Source organism: Mesoplodon mirus, assembly GCF_964341445.2.
Source record: "Mesoplodon mirus genome assembly, chromosome: 6".
In the NCBI taxonomy this organism is placed as follows: Eukaryota; Metazoa; Chordata; class Mammalia; order Artiodactyla; family Ziphiidae; genus Mesoplodon; species Mesoplodon mirus.
In genome coordinates this window covers 32781844-32801027 of record NC_138982.1, presented here as the reverse complement: position 1 = coordinate 32801027, position 19184 = coordinate 32781844, and the positions used below count along the sequence as shown (strand labels likewise).

The following is a 19184-nucleotide window of genomic DNA, read 5'->3' as shown; positions in this document are numbered from 1 at the left end:
ACTGAAGAATGGCCCCCCTCAGCTGTTACCTCCCAGCGCCCAGCCCCGACTCTGTAGAAGCCGATATTCTGAGGTCGGGAAGGAGAGTTGGCATGCCATCGGTGTCCACACGCATTTTGTTCTGTTAAAAGCTCAAGTGCGCATGACGTGTGTGAGCGCCCAGGACAGCCATCAAATCACTGTTTCTGTCTCCTTGCACAGAACACTGAGCACTAGTTCTGAAGGGGAGCAGCTCATTCTCTGCCGGCACCACCCCGCTCCCCGTCGGTTGAGACTGGAGAGCATGCGGGTACCACTTGAAATGGCCAATTACCACCAATTCATTTTCTGTCCCCTCTTTGGAACAAGTATGATCAAAATAAATGTCTTGCTATGGCAGAAAAAGCCATCATTTTTCTGAGAGGGCTCAGCTGAAACTCATTAGCAGGTGTACAGACTCTCTTCCCCCTTAGAACCACAGTCCTCTGCCCTGACAATTGTGATGCTGGGTGGAAGCCGGCTAAGAAACCAGCCGCCTCCCTCCCTTGGACCCCTCCACTCCCAGGCAGCCCACGCCTGTCCCTTCCCAACAGGCTGAGGTGACTGGAAATTGTCTTTGTCTTTGACATCTCCCTGAAAGCATCTCCTCACATGGTGCCTTTGATTCCTGTTTGTGGTGTCACCACACTTTTCATCACTAAGGACTGAATCTCTCAAGTCAGAGGTTCTCAAACTTTAGACCGCTTCAGAATTACTTGGGGTTCATTCTAAAACCTAGGCACCACCTTACCCACAGATTCTGAATCAAAAAGTATAAAGTAGGGTCAGATAATCTGTTCTTAACAAGACCCTACTCTGCCCAGATGATCTTAATGCCAGGGGTCTGAAACTGAGTCCCCCTAAAACGAGTTCCCCTGCCGAGTTTATGATTAACCTCTTTATCCAAAACTGTATTCCTTTTCTTGTCCTGCCCCTGTTCCCCTCAGGATTGAGGAGCATCAAAGAAAAGGGGGAACTGAAACTGAGCAGGACCTTGTGAGGTCTTCCTGGATACAAAAGCCCCTCCAAGTCCCCCGTTTTGGTTTGGCCTTCCCCAAGTTCCAAAGAGGAGGCTCATGCAGTTAATGATTAGAACAATAGAGCCACAGGACTCCCAGTTCCTCCTGAAGGGATGCAGATAACAATCTGGTGTATATCTTTGAGTCGCCCTGCAGAAACTACAACCCCCATCCAGTGGAGGATAGTGACTACATGCTGACCACAAGCAGCAGACCCCAGACTGGTTGGAACCAGAAGGTTGATGATTAAGATTCCTGAAACATCACCCTGTTACCTCACCACCAACCAATCAGAAGAATGTCCATGAGCTGATCACATACCCTGTGACTCTCACCCCTAATGCTGCCTTTAAAAGCCCTTTCCTGAAAATTATCAAGGAGTTTGGGTCTTTTGAGCACGAGTTTCCTATTCTCCTTGCTTGTCGCCCTACAATAAACTCTGTACTTTCCTTCACTACAACTCAGTGTTGGTAGATTGGCTTTGCTGTGCATTGGACAGGTGGACCTGAGTTGGGTTCTTCAACAGGTCCAAGAACCCCACTTTAAAGAACACAGTCCCATATTCACACTTGATACCTCCCTTGTCTTCTAACAAAATGGACAGCAATTTCTAGTGATTTTTTTTCATAAATGCTCTCAAATCTACCCTTGTCCCATCACCTTAGCCCATGACCGTGGCCCTAGGATCTTCCCACTCCAACACAGTCCTCCTCTGGTACTAAATGACCTCAGACCTTCACTCTGATCACCTGTTTTCTCTGGTCAAAATCTTTCAATAGTTCCCCACTAGTTATAAAGTGTGAGTCTTTTATCCTTTAGCCTGGTATTCAAAGCTCCAGAAATAGCATGTTGAGGTCAAGGACATGCCGAACATAGGGGTTATCAGAAAGAAGTGACCTTGGATGGTGACTGTCTAGTCATTTGTTAACATAGTAATAAAAGAGGAATTGAGGACATTAAAGGTGTTTAAAATTGTTGTGTATCAAGAAAGCCCTGAGGCTCAGTAACTCCTGGGGAGGAACCTTCTCTCACTGCCTCCCAGGACCCACCAGCCTCCCAACCCTGCCAGATGGAGGCACCCAGGTCCTTCCTTGGAAGGTACTCATCACAGAAGGATGACTGTTCAGTCAGAACAGAGTTTGCATTCAGAAAATCAAAGTGAGCACCCAGGGAAAGGTCATGATGGGGAAGGGAAGAGAAGGCAGAGAGCAGGGCGGAGAGGAATGGGGTGAGGTACAGAGTGTGAAGGGTCCATGAAATTCCAGGCAGGAGGGTCTGAGCAAATCAGGAGCAGGCCTCTGAAGCCCATTTCCCAGCCCTGCCAATTCTAGCTAGAGGATACATGGAGAAGACTGGAACAGACCCTTTGGTACCAGCCTCCTACTATGGGGAGAGGGATGGAGCACCCCTTCTAAGATCAGTGACACCAAAGAGGCAGATGAGAAAGCTTCCCCATCCTCACTCCCATCAGAAAGCAACCCTGACCAGCAGAGCCCTCTCTTTCTCCCCTCCCTTCCTCCCCCAATTCAGCCAAGCCTCAACCCTGCTCACTTTCTGGACACTCACCCTGCCCAAAGAATCATCTATTATCTACTTGAATGTATTTGAATGATTGGATTATCACCATCAAAACTTAATTGAGAACTTTAATACTGCTAAATACAACCATGGGCAAATGGACATTATTCAAGATACATGCTACAAAGAAAAGCATCAGCAACACTGAGTTAACGTAATTATGGTTGTTATGAAAAACAAGTGAGAATGGGTAGTGCCTGTCTTAGGGACATTTGTGTTAGAGCTAAATAACTGTAGAGAGCCATTTTATAATGATGGAGCAGGTGAAAAGAGTGTTTGCGTGTGAGTATGACTGCCTGTGTGGGTCTTCCTGGACAGGGAGTTTAGGGATGAATCTCAGCTGTCAGTGGCTAGATGCCAAGTCTGATCCCTTGGGACCAAGCAATCTATCAGGGCCCTTTGAGCCCTGCACTAACTTATAAACCCCTCAAGGGCATTCTGTCCTTGTCTCTCTGCATTCCCACCACCTAACATAGTGCCCAGAGCATAGCAGAGAGGCTAAGAGCACGGACCTAGAGATTCAGTGGACTTGGGTTTATAGCCTTCCTCTGTCACTAGCTGTGTGACCTTGTGTAAGTTTACTTAACCTTTCTAAGCCTCAATTTCCTCATTAGTATTGATAAGATGAGGACCAAAGTTATCACCTGCTTCATAGTGTTGGAAGATTAATTAAGATAAGTGAAGTGATTAGATGCTCAATTGCTCATAAAGATGATGAATCCTGAGCTATGAACAATAAAACTTTTATAGACACATTTAATGCCAGGAACCAAATCTCAGGGTTGGAATCCAACCATCCCTCTGATGTTTGAATCTCCTCCCCAACATACCCACCAAGTAACTAACTAGTCAGCATTTCAGATTTTTGATGATGGCTCCCCCTTGTGTATGTTCCCTCATCTATCTGGGACTATGCCCTGAGTGAGCATTTTCCTTCTTAGATGCTTTAATCGTTCCTTCTTATAAGAAGAGTTCTTTTCTAGACCCATCATCATTCCAGTCACTTTTTTCTAACTAAGCATGCTGTTTGTAACCCAAAGTGCTCACCTTTTATTATGCAAAGCTGTTAATTGGATTATACAATGCCCAAACCGGTTTAGTATGATTAAGGGGCTTTAGTCACTACAGCTAGTAAAAGATTGAATATATGGAGTTTAAAAAAATTACTCTCAAATCCTTTTTACACGTTCTTTGGCAGGCAAGAGCTGACACAGTAAAAGCTATAATTTTCCACGGGAGGCTCCAGAAAAACCTGATAGAAACAGGTGAGGTTCATTTGTAGTACAAGAACTATGGACTTTAATATTAATACACTCATTCAGAATGGAAAATCACTAAGCCAGAAAATTCTGACGTCACTGCCCCTCCCTCGCTCACCTTTGGACGGCTTAAAAGCAAAACACATTACTTTTAAGGGAAGGCACTGGAGCCTCAAATGGGTAATGTCCCACCCACCCCACCAAGACCACTCCTAACCCTTCCAGCCTGACCTCCCTCTATCGCTGCCAAGAGTAGGCACTCAGTTAGATTTCCTCTTCCTGTCCCCTGGCTATAACTTAGCTCTCCACTTCCTGGCCTTCCCCAGGAATACCATCCCCATCTCCTCTGCCTGAGCTCCAAGCACCAGTGCAAATGCCATTCCACCCACAAGGAACTTTCTCTGCTCTGACTCCACCAGCCCATTGTTGTCTTGCTTCTTTGGCCCTGAACCCAGATAGCCACGTGCCACTCATACATCCTCGGGTATATATGTCTTCTCTTGGGCCAGAGACCTCCAACTCCTAGTATAGGGCCTTGCACACAGGTGTTCCAAAACACTTTACCAATTTATTCTTGCACCACACGGAGGGAGAAGAAGAAAGGGAGGCAGAACAGATGGCCTGCAGAGATACTCACAACAGTTGTTCTGGCTATGAAAAAATGGAATGGAGTTTGCATCTACTAGAAAGATCAAGACTAGCTACTCCTCATTCTTCTCAGCAAAGTCAGGTCTATCCGGGCTTGAAAGGAGTCCTTTATTCTTGTGGGAAGCCACAGGGTTAGGAGAGAAGAACAGACAGAAGGTGGAGGTCAGCTGATGCTATCATAGAGCGTTCTTATGGCTGTTGCTTAGTACTGTTCCACACCAAACTGGAAAAACAACAGGACTGAAAATTATTCCACTAGCAATACTATGGTAGGTGCACTCTATCTATGCCTTTCTGCAGCTTAATGGACCCAAGTTCCAGTTTGATCCTTAGAGACTTATTTCCATTGCTTCAAAGCCCAGAGGGGAAGAGGACACTTTTGGGGAACCAAGGGAGAGCTAGCACAGGGATGATGTGTCAGGCCAATTCTGGCTGCAGATATTTAAATGGAATCTCTTATTCACTGGTGTCTATCTTTGGTTTCAACCTCTCTGCTTCACTCTGCTTTAGGCAAGGTATTCTTATTTGGGAAAAGACCACCCCCAGAAATGGCAATGGGACAAGGAGTCGGGTGGGGAGAGGCTGGCTGGCTCTCCCCCGTCTCTCCACTAGCAGGAGTCCCTGTCTCTTTCTCTTTCTCTTCTGTCTCTCCCCCACCTTCCTCTTTCTCTTTCTCCTCCCAGCCCAGGTATGTCTGTTTCTCTGCTCTCTGTCTTTAAATCTCTCTCCCTTTCTTTCCCATCCTCCACTGTCTGTCTCTGTCTCTCCTTCTCTCTCCCTGTTTCAGGGTGTGTGTATGCGGTCTGTCTTTCCCCTCTCTACGTTAGTATGTGTGTGTCCCTCCTGTCTCTCTTCTGTTCTCCATCGCTGTCCGCCTGGCTCTTCTCTTGTGTGGTTTTTCTGTAGGACACCTGGACTGGGAGCCAGAAGACTTAGCTTCTGGTCCTGGCACTACCATCAACTAGCTGTGTGGTTATGGCCAAGTTGCTTTACATCTCTGGGCCTCAATTTTCTTGACCCTATAGTAGGTGAGACTGAATGCTCTTCCAGGTCCCCGGCAATTCTGAGATTTTATCACTGAATGAAATGGAACTCATCAGACTCAGGAGACACCCGAGTACCACTCAAAGAGGATGTGACTAAACCGAGACAATACTGCTGGAGGATCTACTACAAGCTAGGCAGGTGCTGTGCTTGCACCTCCTTCGGTCCAATGAGATAGGTATGTGATGGTTCCTATTTTAGGGGTGAGGAAACTGAAGCACCAGCAGTGAAGCCACTTGCCCAAGGTCCCATGGCTAAGACTTGTCAGAGCAGGATTTAAACTCAGGCCATCTGGCTCCAGAGTCCATGCTCTTATCCGTAATGCTGCATCACCCTAGCCACCGATGCTCGCTCACAAGCTTCCCACTTAGGCTGCAGAGTAAACATCTCTAGACCCCAAATGTGCTCAAGAGTCTTGGATCCAGACTATATGGTTCAATCAATTCTCTCCTCCTTCAAGACACCAACTCTGACTTTTCACACCTCTGCCTGTAAGTGTCCCATCAACACTCTATTGCCCTGCACACTGCCGGGCAATAACATTTCACTCTCCTTCCACACCTCCTGCGGTATTGACCAAGTGTAATCGAAAAGTATGTCGAAATATACATGGAAAATTGAGAGCCAACTGGACATGTCTTTGGAGTGTTGGTTCCCCTCACAGCTGTTGTTGGGGGGCCCTTGTACTGGGTATCTTGTGATGGAGACAGGCTGGAAGGAGAGCGGGGCATCCTGTCAGGCTTCGTGACGCCCTCTGGGTGTGGGGTCACCACCGTGCAGTCAGTCCCAGGAGTAGACAGGCCTTCAGGAGTGTCCCCCATTCTTGGGCTGCCCTAACTCCTTTGTAGCCCCTGTGCTCGGGTAGCACAGACCTTTCTATTTTCAAGTGTGTATGTCTTGTTGCCTTTCTACCTAACCAACCAGGCATCTTGCCAGAACCTAGTGCAGTGCTGGGCCCACTGCCCAGACCCATGCTTGTTGAATAGCTGATGAGTATCAGGATACTTTGTAGCACTGATGTTATGTCCCTGACTCCTCTGCCTGGGCTGTTAGGAAATACCTGGGACCTTCAGACTTTCACATCACAATTCCTGCAAACAGACTGCAGCTACTCACTGGCAGCTACTGGATGGGTTGGGAAGGAAGGTTAGATGGTGTTCGATTCACAAAAGCAGAAACAGGGGGCCTCCAATAATAATTTCAACTCAAGTCAGCAAACATAAAGAGAACCCCAGCTTCATGCCAGACAGCAGCAGCCATGGCTTCTACTCTCAAGGAGATACTGGAAAAGAAGAGATGAAGCATGCAAAATAAAAAATGATAAATTCATAAAATTCCAATAGCACTCTGACCTTTGAGTTAACATTATTGTTTGCATGTGTTTTTGTATTATTAAATAAAATCGTGGGAGCACAGAGCAGGAAAACTGCTTGTCCAGTCTGATTCTGAAAACTAGGACAGGCTCCTGTATGGCTGGGAGTCGGGAGACCAGAGTCCAAGTCCATCACTGGAACCACTGAGTGCGTTATATTCAGCGCTCTCTGAAGTGCCAACTCAGGCACGGTCAGGCATCAATGCTCGCTTGGGTGTCAGGAAGCATTTGAAACCCACACCAGGTTTCGTAGCCCTTGGTTTTCACATTTTTCTTCGTGCATCTGTCCCAGTGTCAGATATTTGGTGAGTGAGAGTTAGCTGGACAATGGGTGAATGACGTCGTGTCCCCAGAAGTCACATTCACATGTCCCGAAAAGAACAATGGAATCAGTCATCCTGGGGAATTCAGTCCTCGTGGAAAATCCAAACCCCTTTACATCCACCTAATAATCTTCTACTTGCTTTTGGTGAGTGCCAACAATGTGATTCATCTTGTAGAGATGAATTGATAGGGCCTCCATTCCAGAAATGCTCTCATTTTTAGAGCATGATGTAGAACAGCCGCCGGTGTAGTTTTATTATACTTTTCCCCAGCTTTAGTGTAGATGTCATGATGGCCACAGAAAAGTCTGATAACAGCTGTTCCCAGAGAGTCCGAGTCTGGATGCTGCCCTCCTGATGGGAAAGCCTTTCACCCACCCTCCTTGCAGCACCTCTGCCCCTCTCCAGCGCCCGTCCTAGTACAACAGCCATGAAAACAGCAGGGAGACAAAGAGCACACCAAGGAAGCTGAACAATCCATGGCCCAGAAATCTCCAAAAGTCACTCAAAGTTCACTGAGGTGGTAACACCTTCTGTGTGCCTCTGGAGGCTGGCACCTAACTCTGTCCCAATCACAGACCAACCCTGTGCTCTCCTGTGCTCAGAGATGATACCTTGATCTGAACAATTCCAGACGGCAGGAGCAGACAACTGATGCATTGGCTTCTCCATCCCCAGCAAGCCCCACAAGGGTTTCAGGGCTGGGGTCAGCACCTAGTGCCCATCTCTCCTGAGGCTGAAGTGTCGCCTCCGATGACTCATCACTGCCCCAGCTGGGGGACAGGGGCTACAAAGGAGTTAGGGCAGCCCAAGAATGGGGGACACTCCTGAAGGCCTGTCTACTCCTGGGACTGACTGCACGGTGGTGACCCCACACCCAGAGGGCGTCACGAAGCCTGACAGGATGCCCCGCTCTCCTTCCAGCCTGTCTCCATCACAAGATACCCAGTACAAGGGCCCCCCAACAACAGCTGTGAGGGGAACCAACACTCCAAAGACATGTCCAGTTGGCTCTCAATTTTCCATGTATATTTCGACATACTTTTCGATTACACTTGGTCAATACCGCAGGAGGTGTGGAAGGAGAGTGAAATGTTATTTTATATGTATAACCTTGAAATTATGAGGTGGCCACAGAAAAGTCTGAGAACACGAGCGCTCCCACCCCTGCCTCTCAAAGTGAACCAGCAGGCAGATGATGCTAAACCTTAACTTCCGTCTCCAGCTCCCAACAAGCTCTCCCTCCCCCCACCCAGCTATCAGTCCTCAAAGAAAAGCTCCCAGGGGTCCCCAAAGAGACAGACAGAGAAGTATGAGGAAAAAAGAATGTGTCCTTTCATCCAAAAGGGCATTTGTGGCAAGGCTGTCCTTTCATAGTTAGAAACAACAATTTCTTTATTATTTGTGGTAAAGAAAAATGCTATGACTCTTATAATAACGCAAAAAACAGATTAAGCCAGGAGTAACCTCTAATCACAGAACATACAATTATCAACAGCCCTTGTTTTAAATCAGGTTTCCCAAATCCAAGCTTGCCAAAGAATCCCCTAAAGGCCCAGTGCCCCACCACACCCCAACTCTAGCAGGCACCTGCATCCCTGATTGAGAAGTGGGCACACCGTGGGTCCAGCTCCGACAGTGCTCAGATAACCCCCTAGGACCCGGGGCTGTCCAGAGAGCTCATGCCTGGGGGACGGTCAAGCTTCCCCCAAAGAAAACAATGTCATGACTGCAAGGAATTGCTGTCTCTCAGATTGAGCCTCCCTTCACAACACCAGAGGGTGAAAAGGCCTGTCTGTAAAGCCGCTTAAGTGAGAAGCATCAATTAACAAGTCCGGATGGTGTGGAGGGGTGAAGCTGGGGGCTGAACTGCCCTCCTCCCTCCATAAATCAGGTGTTCCCAGGCCTGATCACCTAGGTCAGGGACTTGTGCCACCTGCCTGCCTGAGACAGATGCCAGGCTCGGGGAAGCAGTCTGTTACCTGCTGGACATCCTGCTGGAAGACGCAGAGCTGCAGCCGCTGGTGGAGCCGCACCTTGCGGTGCTGCCAGATGCTCTCGAGCCGTCGCTGGTGATGCAGCACCTCATGTACCACGTCCAGCACCTGGTGCACTGCCTTGGAGTAGTTGGCTGTGGCTGTGAGGGACTCGGAGTTCCCAGGACTCAGGGGACGCTGCAGCACGTCCAGCAGGGCTTTGCCGTCCTGGCTGACCTGCAAGAGGGAAAGAGGCCATGTGTAGGGAGTGGAGGGGCAGGAGGAGCACAGGGAGGCGAGGCGAGCCCGCTGGCATCCCTGATGAGGACTGAGAATCTCAGTCCTACCGACACCCCTGACGACCAAGGAGTGTGCCACCAGAGCTGCAGCCCGGGGAGGGCCGAGCACCCCGCAATCCTGAGGGAGAGGAGGTGCTGGGGCTGCAGCCAGTTGTCTGCGAGACCCCGAATCACTGTCTCCCTCCCCCTTGAATGTCAGCTTCCTGAGGGCAGGGACTCGGCCTTGTTTATCTCGCCCCACGCCTGGAAGAGGGCCTGACACTTGATAAGTACTTACTTGATAAATATTCTCACTGACTAGGTCAGGCAGCAGATCTTTGTTTCAGAAAAAAAGCTGAATATAAGTTGACACCATAAACCTCTCTCCCTGTTCCCTCTTCTATCCTCACCTTCCTCTACCTAGCTCTAAACTTCTAGGTGTGTGACCAGAGGCAAGTTATTGACACTTAACCCCTTTGGGCCTCAGTTTCCTTGTTTGTGAAGTAGGAATAGAAATGGTACATACCCCATAGAATTGCGGTAAAGATTAAATGAGTTAACACATGCAGGGCACTTAGAAGAGGGCCCGGCAGGTACTGGCTACCAATTCTACCTTTATCATCATCATCATCCTTTTTCTCTCCTTTACTTCCTTGTCATTTTCTTCCTTTTATACTTACCCTTCTTTTGCTCTCCTTCTACATATTTATAGATATACATACAACCTCCTTTCTTCTCCTGAAAATGTTAACTTCCCTGTCTTTCCAGAACACGCAGAATAAGGGAGGGACCCTTAGATTGTGGACACAACGTCCATGCTCCTGGGTTCCCCAACACTCACCCTCAGTGCTGAAACCAGTGGGGGTGACATTCCCTGCCATTCCTCACTGGATTCCTGGCAATATTTCTGGAAAGTGGCATCATCTGATTGACACCTGTGGCTCTCCAGTGCTTGGCAGACTATCCAGCGAGCGTGTGCCTTTCTAATTTAAAACCATGGTGACTAGGGTATTGATAGGAATTTTAAGACCCCAAATTAATGTGGTTAACGAGGAAGTCAAAGTTGTTTTGGAGTTGAAACGGCTTTTTCCTTCCAGCAAGGTGTGAAAGGAGGTGTGCTTGGTACAAGTTAAGAAGGAAGTTTTTTCCCCTTCTTAACTTGTACCATGCTCCCAGCCTCTGATTTTTCAGCAGAAGAGCCTTTTAGTTTGTCCTCCACTTCCACAGCAGCTTCTCACTCCTGCAAACACTTATCTCCAACCTGTGGTGAGTTGTGCTCTGGAGCTTCCAGTGAGAAAATTAGTATTTTTTGATGAGCTGCTTTATAAAAGGGGTGGCAGGGCTAGTGTGTGCATGCCCGCTCACCAGACAGAAAGCAACTCCAGAGGAGCACAGCCTTGCTTTCTTACAGTCCTTCCACAGAAGACACAGTCCAGTCTTCACAAATAGGGTGAGGTAGGGTGTGTGTGTGTGTGTGTGTGTTCACACATAGGGTGAGGTAGGGTGTGTGTGTATGTGTGTGTACACACATGTGCACTAAGGCGGTTCCTGCCAATGGCTGCATTTTGACATCATCATTAACAGATCAAGGATCTTAAAGATGTCTCCAGAGGGAGAAAAATGGCCTCTCTTCTTCTTAGTCCAACTCAGGCTATTTCACAGCACACAGGCCGGTACTCTTGCCACACACCCATACCCCTATACACAGCCAGGACCCCTGGGTGTCCACTGGGTTCTCACCTCTGTGTAGGCCTGGGTCACCTGCTCATACAAGGACTGGTGGTGGTGGATCGCCAGCTCCAGGTCCTGCATCTCAGACGGCAGGCCACCTTCGCTGCACATCTTGCACCAGGCGTCCACTCCTGACAGGAACTGGAAGGAGATGCCGGCTGGGTCAGTGTGGGAACACTGGGGGCGGGCAATGGGCAGATTATGTACAGATGGTCAGATACCTTGGGAAGAAGCATCAGAAACTCTGAAAGCCTTTAGAGACCACTGCAGACAGTGGAGTTTTTTCTTTAATTTTACAAACACCAACCCCAGGTAAGAAGTCAGACCCAGTACCTGTTTAGGAAGTATGGTTTCCACAAAGAAAGATGATTATTATGAAACTGCTGGGGGTGGGAGTTGACTTCACGTTCAACAGGTTATATCCACACACTGATGATAAAATGCAGGTGTGCAAACAGCTCACTACATGACGTGTGTATGTGAGAGCCTCTTGTCCTGTGCACACTCACAGGTACAAGTGAGAGGCAACATATAATGAAATGGGATGTTTCCACACATGTGCTTTATAGTGTAGACATTGAGCTGTGAAGAGTAGCAAAGAATGCCTCATTCAGGCCCATCAGGCACCCCAGGGAACCTGCAGAGACCATTCCCTCAGGGGATGGAGATTAACACTCGAAAAGATCCCCGCTATTGGGTCAGAACCCCAAGGGGTGGGAGAGGGGAGGGCAGCTCAGCGGGACAGACTGTACTGTGTCTAGAGTGGCTCCTGGGATGTGATATATAGATATAGATCTTGACAGACATCAAATTATTTAAAAATTAAAATTAACAACTGCGGGAGACTATGGGTCTCCATGCACAAAGGGTGAGCTAACTGAAATTACTCAGATTTATTGAGTGGAAAATACACCTCTAAAATGCAAATAATTCTTCACCCAACAGTCTGGAGTGGTTCTGTCTGTGATTCTTCTTGCCTGGGTGCACAGCTCCATTTAAATTAATTGCCTAAATACCTTTTTATCTCATTGCCGAGAACAGCCCATCTGAGGACAATAAAGAGCTGCCTAAATAAACGCATTGAAAAAATAGCCTTGAATCCATTGTCTGCGTGTGAGTGTGTGTGTGTGTGTGTGTGTGTGCTTTCCAGCTAAAAAGAAGCATGGTTTATGAGTTTCCCTGAAGGACTGGCAATACCCGAGAAATTGCATTAAAAAATAGATACAAATAAAATTGCTTCTCATCCAAACTAATCCAAGTCAGGAAACAGCCAATAGAAGTTGAGTCCTCCAGTTACTCTCAATTCGGGTACTGTGTTTCTACAACTGCCTGAGTTCCCCTCTTGGTATCACGTCAGCTTTCAGTCCTTAGCCACTTGGCTGTGGCAGCTGATTTTTCATTCTGTATGTTTTTAATCGCAGTAAGCCGCCTCCTAACAATTCTGGCAGAGTGCTGGGTGACACCCAGAATCAGGCTGCATGTGCTTGCTAATATCTCAGAAGCTCCTTGCTCCATCAACAACCATTTCATAAAGGAACCTGAAAGAAACTTGACAGTGTGTGTCAGTCGTGGGGGGAGCACCTCTTCAAGGTCTTTGGGATTTCTTTGTAATACTCTAACCAGAGTCCTATAGTAGATCCCACAAAACGGTCATCTCAAGGAGAGAAAGACAGAGAGACAGAGAGGGAGGCACTGAACCTCCCTTGCCAATCTGGAGAAACCTTGAACAAAGTGTGCAAATAATAGGTTGAAGAGAGAACAGGAGGTCAGACATGAATATTCTCAGGTACTGCCACCATCATCTTAAAACAACAACAACAAAAAAAGGTTAGATTCCTCTCAATGTGTAGGGCTGCTCTTGACTTATAACACAAGTACTTTCAGTCTTTGGGAAGGTCTCAGATGGAAACAGACACAAGTGGAGGAAATACAAAGATACCAACAGATCTTTGGTGATGTCTACCATTTAAAAAACACACTAAGCACCTAATATATTCCATCTCTAATCCTTATAACAGTGCTGTGAGATTTATGATCATCCCCACATTAGAGATGAGGAAACAAGCTCAGAATGTTGAGGTGATTTGCCTAAGAGTTAATGATTAGAACTTACCTGTGTCTGGCATCAAAACCTAGACTCCTTCAATTATTCCATGCTGCCTTCCATGTTAGATGGGTAACAGAGGAAGAGATTTAAGGTATGACCTTGTGTCTGACTCTGTGTTATCTGTGAGCTACCCAAATGTCATACAAAGAAAGAAATTTAGGGGTTAAGACCATAGGCTTTAATGTTAGACACACCTGATCCCAGATGCCTATCGATTAATTGTGTGATTTTCACAAGGGTATATTAATAAACTTTTAATAACCAGCATATGTGTGTGTATGTAATACACACACAAGTGTTATAAACTTTACTGCTATAAAAGATGTGTAGCACATAATTTATAAAGAATAATAACACATAGAATGCTTATGATAAATTCCATGTAACGAATTGATTCTCACAGATGCTTTTGTTTGTAAACGACAAACTTATATAGTTCCAACACAAAAGCTGGTTGATATTTTCACTTTTGTTAAGATGTAAGACAAAAGTGAAAAATACCTGGAGACTTATGTCAGAACATTACTCATTCATCAGTGATTTTAAGTGACCTCTTTGCTAAATGCAATAATAGTTTTTGAATATCAGAAGAATATTTCCTTGATTTTGTGTTCTATTCACAATGCAACAGCTATACACAGGGCACATTTTTAGGTTTAATCTGCATTTTAAAATATTTTCTTAAGATTCTAGACAATCAATAAAACAACAAATCAAGCCCTGGTTTCTAACACTTGATGATTTCCATGGTGTAAAACTTTTATCTTGCCCTATTTCAGGCTACCACTGCAACATCACCAAATATGTAGTTGGGATGAGGTGATCAGTAGCACACAGCTGTATACTATTTCCACCACAGACATAAATGTTGACAAAGAGACAAATGGTAACTCTTGCTAGCTTTGCTTAACATTCAAACAGGAAGGAACCCAGAGCCTGTTTACATTCTGCTTAGTAGTTTATTGTTGTGTGTGTGTGTGTGTGTGTGTGTGTGAGAGAGAGAGAGAGAGAGAGAGAGAGAGAGAGAGAGAGAGAGAATATAACATAGACAGAAATAATCTCAAGAACATAGAAAATAATAAAACCTAGTAAAATAATTGAAAATGATGAGTTTTGAGTATTTATTACCTTTGTTTTTAATGTGATATATTTAATTTAAATTTATATAGTTTAAAGTAATGGCTATGTTTAACAACCAGCTCATAAAATTCCTGAAAACTTAACCGTTGGCTCTCCCTAAGCTGGTTAGAGTCAGGTCCTACATGCCACTGGATCTTAGGCAGGTTACTTAATCTCTGTGAGCTTCCATGCTCCTCTCTGTAAAATGGGTTAGTAATGTCACTGGCCAATGCCAGTAAGTAAATGGCAACAAGTAATTATTATTTCTGTCCACTGTATTATTACTACATTGTTATTATCCACAGCAAATGCTTCATGTAAAATTAGTTTCCCCCTGTTCTCGGCACTCAATGATCAGTTTAGTTTCACCCCTTTGGTCTATGCTATGGAATGCAAACTAAGCAGTCAACACACACACACACACACACACGTGCACGTGCATGCACACACACGTCCAACAATAAACTACTAAGCAGAATAGTTAGCTCTGGGTTTCTTCCTGTTTGAATGTTAAGCAAAGCCTCCAAGAGTTACCAATGTCTCTTTGGGTACACAGGGGCCATGACAGTAGTAGAATATGTGTTTTTGTCAAAACTACTCAGCGCGGTCTTTGGTGTTTCAAAAAGAGAGGAGGGGCTCTCTACACCTCAGTGTATGTCCTCCCAGCCTGCCCTGCCCTGCCCCTGCCCCTCCGCTTCCCACCACCAGCGGCCACAGCAGCTCCCTTGGCCTTACCTGCTCAGCCTTCTGATGGAACACAGCAGACATGGCGAGGATGGTGCTGCGCTCATCCAGAGCGGCCGCAAAGCTCTTCCACTCCTGGTCTAGCTGCGTGGAGATTTGCTTGATTTGCTGCGAGGCATAGTGGCCGGCTTCTGAGAGGCGGGAAGCCACGGACATGATGCGGTTGATGTTGACATAGGCGTTCTGGGAAGCAAGGGAGAGGGGGTGCTTAGTGGGGCAGGCTGAAAAGGCACCCACAGAGCACCCTGCGGTGGGGGAATACGTGGGGAAGGAGGCTACCCAAAACAAAAAGTTTGAGAGAGGCTAGTATCGGCCACATTAACATATCCATTTTGAGCCCATAGGAGGTCTTTGTTTATATTATGAAATTACAGCAGATGGCAGGTATAGTAACTGAGCCCTTTCATTTTGAGGACCAACATAGTTTTTGTGCCAACTATTAATGCCCACGAATGCAGTCACTTTACATGGACTACCTTAATAATCCTCCCAATCATCTTATGAGGTCATGCCATGGGGACATCATGGTACTTCCAAGAGTTTCTCTCCGGAAGCAACGGCTCAGACCAGGGCAAAAGCCGGAGGAGGCAAAGGCACCTCTCTCAACTCAGGAGAGAGCTGTACCCAGGGCATTACTGCCAACTACAACAGGGCAGCAGTGCTCATTAAAGAGGGCAAAGGACACACGTCACAGGATGACCACACATCTTCCTACCACCAAGTGAAGACTTTGCTGCCCCCTGTTCCTACCCCCACCAAGAGAGCAGGTGAATAAATAAATAAAGAGAGCATATGAAGCCACAATATCCATGCTAAAAATAAGATCTGTGGAGCCCTTTCTTATCCCTACGTGACTTAGGAACATCTCCCCACCTGATCCCAAAAAGGCATCTGTGGGGCTCTCCTGGCCCTGCTGACTCCTCTCACCCTGTGTTTTGTTTACATTTATTCCCATCTTTGATTGCCAACTAAAAATTCATGACCATGTGTGTCATTCCTTACTAGGAGAGCAGAAAACTCTACAGGAAGAAAGAAGACAAAAAACCCCACAAACGCACACGCAAAGGCAGTAGTGAGATGATTATTTTTAACTGCTACCCCTATTAATCGTCCGAGGTGTCAAAACAATCAAGTAATATTGTAGCCCCTACAGGGAGTTATTCTGACTCACACAATGCCTGTCTGAAGGAGGACTAGTGTGGCAGGTTGCTTGCACACCTTTGTTCTTTGTTATAAATCTTCTGATATGATAATAAATATTCTTCGGCAACGGCATTTTCTCTTGGCTCTATTAGCTCAGCGGTAGTTCATTAAAAATGGGTAAGTTTAATGAAGGTTCTTTATTTTCCTTTCCCTCTTCCCTCATGGTCCGCATTCATGTTCGCTGTCCTGACCTCAAGCACTCCATCCCAAACCTGAGCCAGGTTGATAAGGTCTCTCTTCATTTAAAAGGTGTCTGTGGAAGTTTAAGAGGTTAAGTGAAGCACTTGAACACAAATCCATCCTGATGTCTAATGATCCCCATGCGTAACCTCTTTCTTTAGTCTGGCCTGAGACCTTTCTGACTAGTACGTTTCCTTAATAGAACTAGAATATTACTGACTCTTATTATTTGAAATAACTATCCTTCAAAGACTTAGGAATCATTATCAGTCCTGTTTTCTGAGTTAGGACACGGATTGTTCTTAAAATTAAACTCTATTTATAGAACTGACAGAAAAACCAACTCTGAATTAGAAATAGAAGGAAAGAAACGGGGGGATAAAAGACATATACTAATTTTAATAGTCCTGTCTTTTAAGGGACTAACATTAGGATTTCCACCAAATTTCCTGCTTGGGTTCCACCCAAAGCAGACCTTGAAACAAGGATTTGGGGCAGACTGTTTATTTGGGTGTGATCCCAGAAAGCCCAGTGAGGGAGTAGGCAAGTCAAAGAGGGAAGGGAGGCAAATAAAGAAAGGATGTGTCCATTAGTGGGTTACTGCTCTGAGCATTTGGGGGTCGTCTCTCCTGAAACCTTTGAGAGACTGTGTAGAACACACTTCTGAGTGTCCCACTGGGAGATGACGGATCTGGGGTATTTATGCACAAGTCCCATCACTCATGGTTGAGAGTCTCTCCTAGAGTTACTCCCTGGCATTTCCAGCCTGACCTACACACAGGCCAAGCATAGTCCCCAGGTCAGGGAGTGACCATGGGCAGAGAAACACAGGAAGCTGTCGCTGGGCATGGGAACTGTCTGCAGCTGACCCTCGGGGAGGACTGAGGGGATATGAGTGGGACATTGGCAGCATCTAGTAAAGCTGCCTTTCCAAACTGGATTTGAATCCTGGAAACCCTCCCCACGCCACACACATTTCTCCAACTCTATCTAGTGTGGTTGGGTTTTCCTGTCCTGGGAAAGACCTTCGTATCCTTTGTCCAGAAGGGAAGCAAGAACAGCAATAAGAGCAGGGCATGGCCTGTCCCCCGGTCTCTCGGGTGCATCTTATGGATGCCTGGCCCTTTGTCATCACTGACTGTTTATATTCTCTCCCCACAGGGAAGTTGGGGAGGTGTGTTTCTGCTCACTTTTAGGAAGACCTTTCTAGCTATTAGAGATGTTGAACTGTGGCTGACTCTGGAGGCTGTTAACACCTTGTCACTCCTTCAAATATTTATGGAGAGTGGGCCAGGCTCTGTGTTGGGGGCTGTGGGAGATCAAAGACAAAGAGGAAAGAGACAGGATTCCTGCCCTCAGGGGCTCACAGCTGAGACTTAAGAAAAGTCCTCAAATAACTGTAATTTAAGCAAAATGAAGTAAGTGTTACGACAGAGGTAGAGGCAACTCGCAGTGGGGATGCAGGGGGAAGGGATACGAACCACTGGCAAGGATGTGGAGAAGGGGCTTCCTGCACAGAAGGGGGTGGTGAGGTTGGCAGTCCTCCAAGGCCCCCTTCAACCCTTAAGCCTGTGATCATAAATGAAAGCTAAAAACAAACAAACAAAAAGAGACCACAGCTTACATTTCACATTCTAGAGACTAGCACAGTAAATGCCTTTTTGTTTCCTTATCAGTGGGCAGAGAGATGTCTTACTAAAGCTAACAAATGATTACACTGCACAGAAGAAGTGGAGGCAGTGTTCCTCACAAAAGAGGGATAAGTATAATGTTGACTCATGAATTTGCTCACTGTTCTTCTCTACAGCCCCTTTGAAGAACAGCAAAACACTGCAGGCAAGTCACATGGCCCAAGTTCATCATCACCTTCTTTATCTCCCTCCAGCTTAGAACCTGAGACAAATAGGCAGAGAGATTCTAAACTGGAGTCACAAACCAAATGACAAGAGAAGAATGGCGGAGAAGGTCTCACATGACTTAAAAGGACAGAGCAAGGTTAAGAGTCCAAATAAACAGGGTGCTTATTCGTTAGGCACAAATGACATGTCATGGCCTTGGGTCAATCCCTTTGTGTAGTTTTTCTGTGTCACTGTCTATGCTTCTGTTAAAGAGCACCTGGGACTCCCGTTTGTCCTGGGGACGTGGCCAGTGGGAATGGATATTTGGATTCTTCACAGCCTTTCCATTTTCTACCAGCTGCCTCCTCTACGCCCTCCCACCTGGCCAGGCTCTGCCGTTCTTCCCTGCCAGCCTTCAATGCCCTTCCAGCTGCAGAGCTGTCCATCAGTCAAGGGCATCAACGTTGCTGGGTCAGGAGTCAGATGTGAGTTCTCGTCCAGCCCTGGCACTCACTTAAGATGTCACTTGCCTCCTCTGTGCCTCAGCTTCCTCACCTGTAAGATGAACTAAAGATCTCAGACATTCCAATTCTGAGTAAGCAGTGTCCAGTGTCAGCGCCATATAACCAGGCCTCCAGGTGTACCCTGTTCATGGAGGGCACGCAGATTGAACGTAGAGAGAACTTAGGTGGTCACAGTCTTCTTCTGTCTCATCTCCAGTGCCTGGGGGAATACTGACTAAATCTA

The 19184-nt window shown here is 46.5% G+C and overlaps 1 protein-coding gene across 5 annotated transcripts in view; it reads right to left on the bottom strand.

The window, feature by feature from the left end:
* The window catches only part of LOC309806836 (kalirin), a 465266-nt gene that overhangs the window by 170862 nt on the left and 275220 nt on the right, over positions 1 to 19184 (bottom strand). For all 5 annotated transcript variants that reach the window (XM_082625795.1, XM_082625796.1, XM_082625797.1 and 2 more), the window contains exons 7-9: positions 15208 to 15399; positions 11256 to 11387; positions 9244 to 9474 (exon numbers count right to left, since the gene is read on the bottom strand). In XM_082625795.1, coding sequence (XP_082481921.1) covers positions 9244 to 9474; positions 11256 to 11387; positions 15208 to 15399 — 555 coding nt within the window. The remainder of the gene's footprint in view (positions 1 to 9243; positions 9475 to 11255; positions 11388 to 15207; positions 15400 to 19184) is intronic.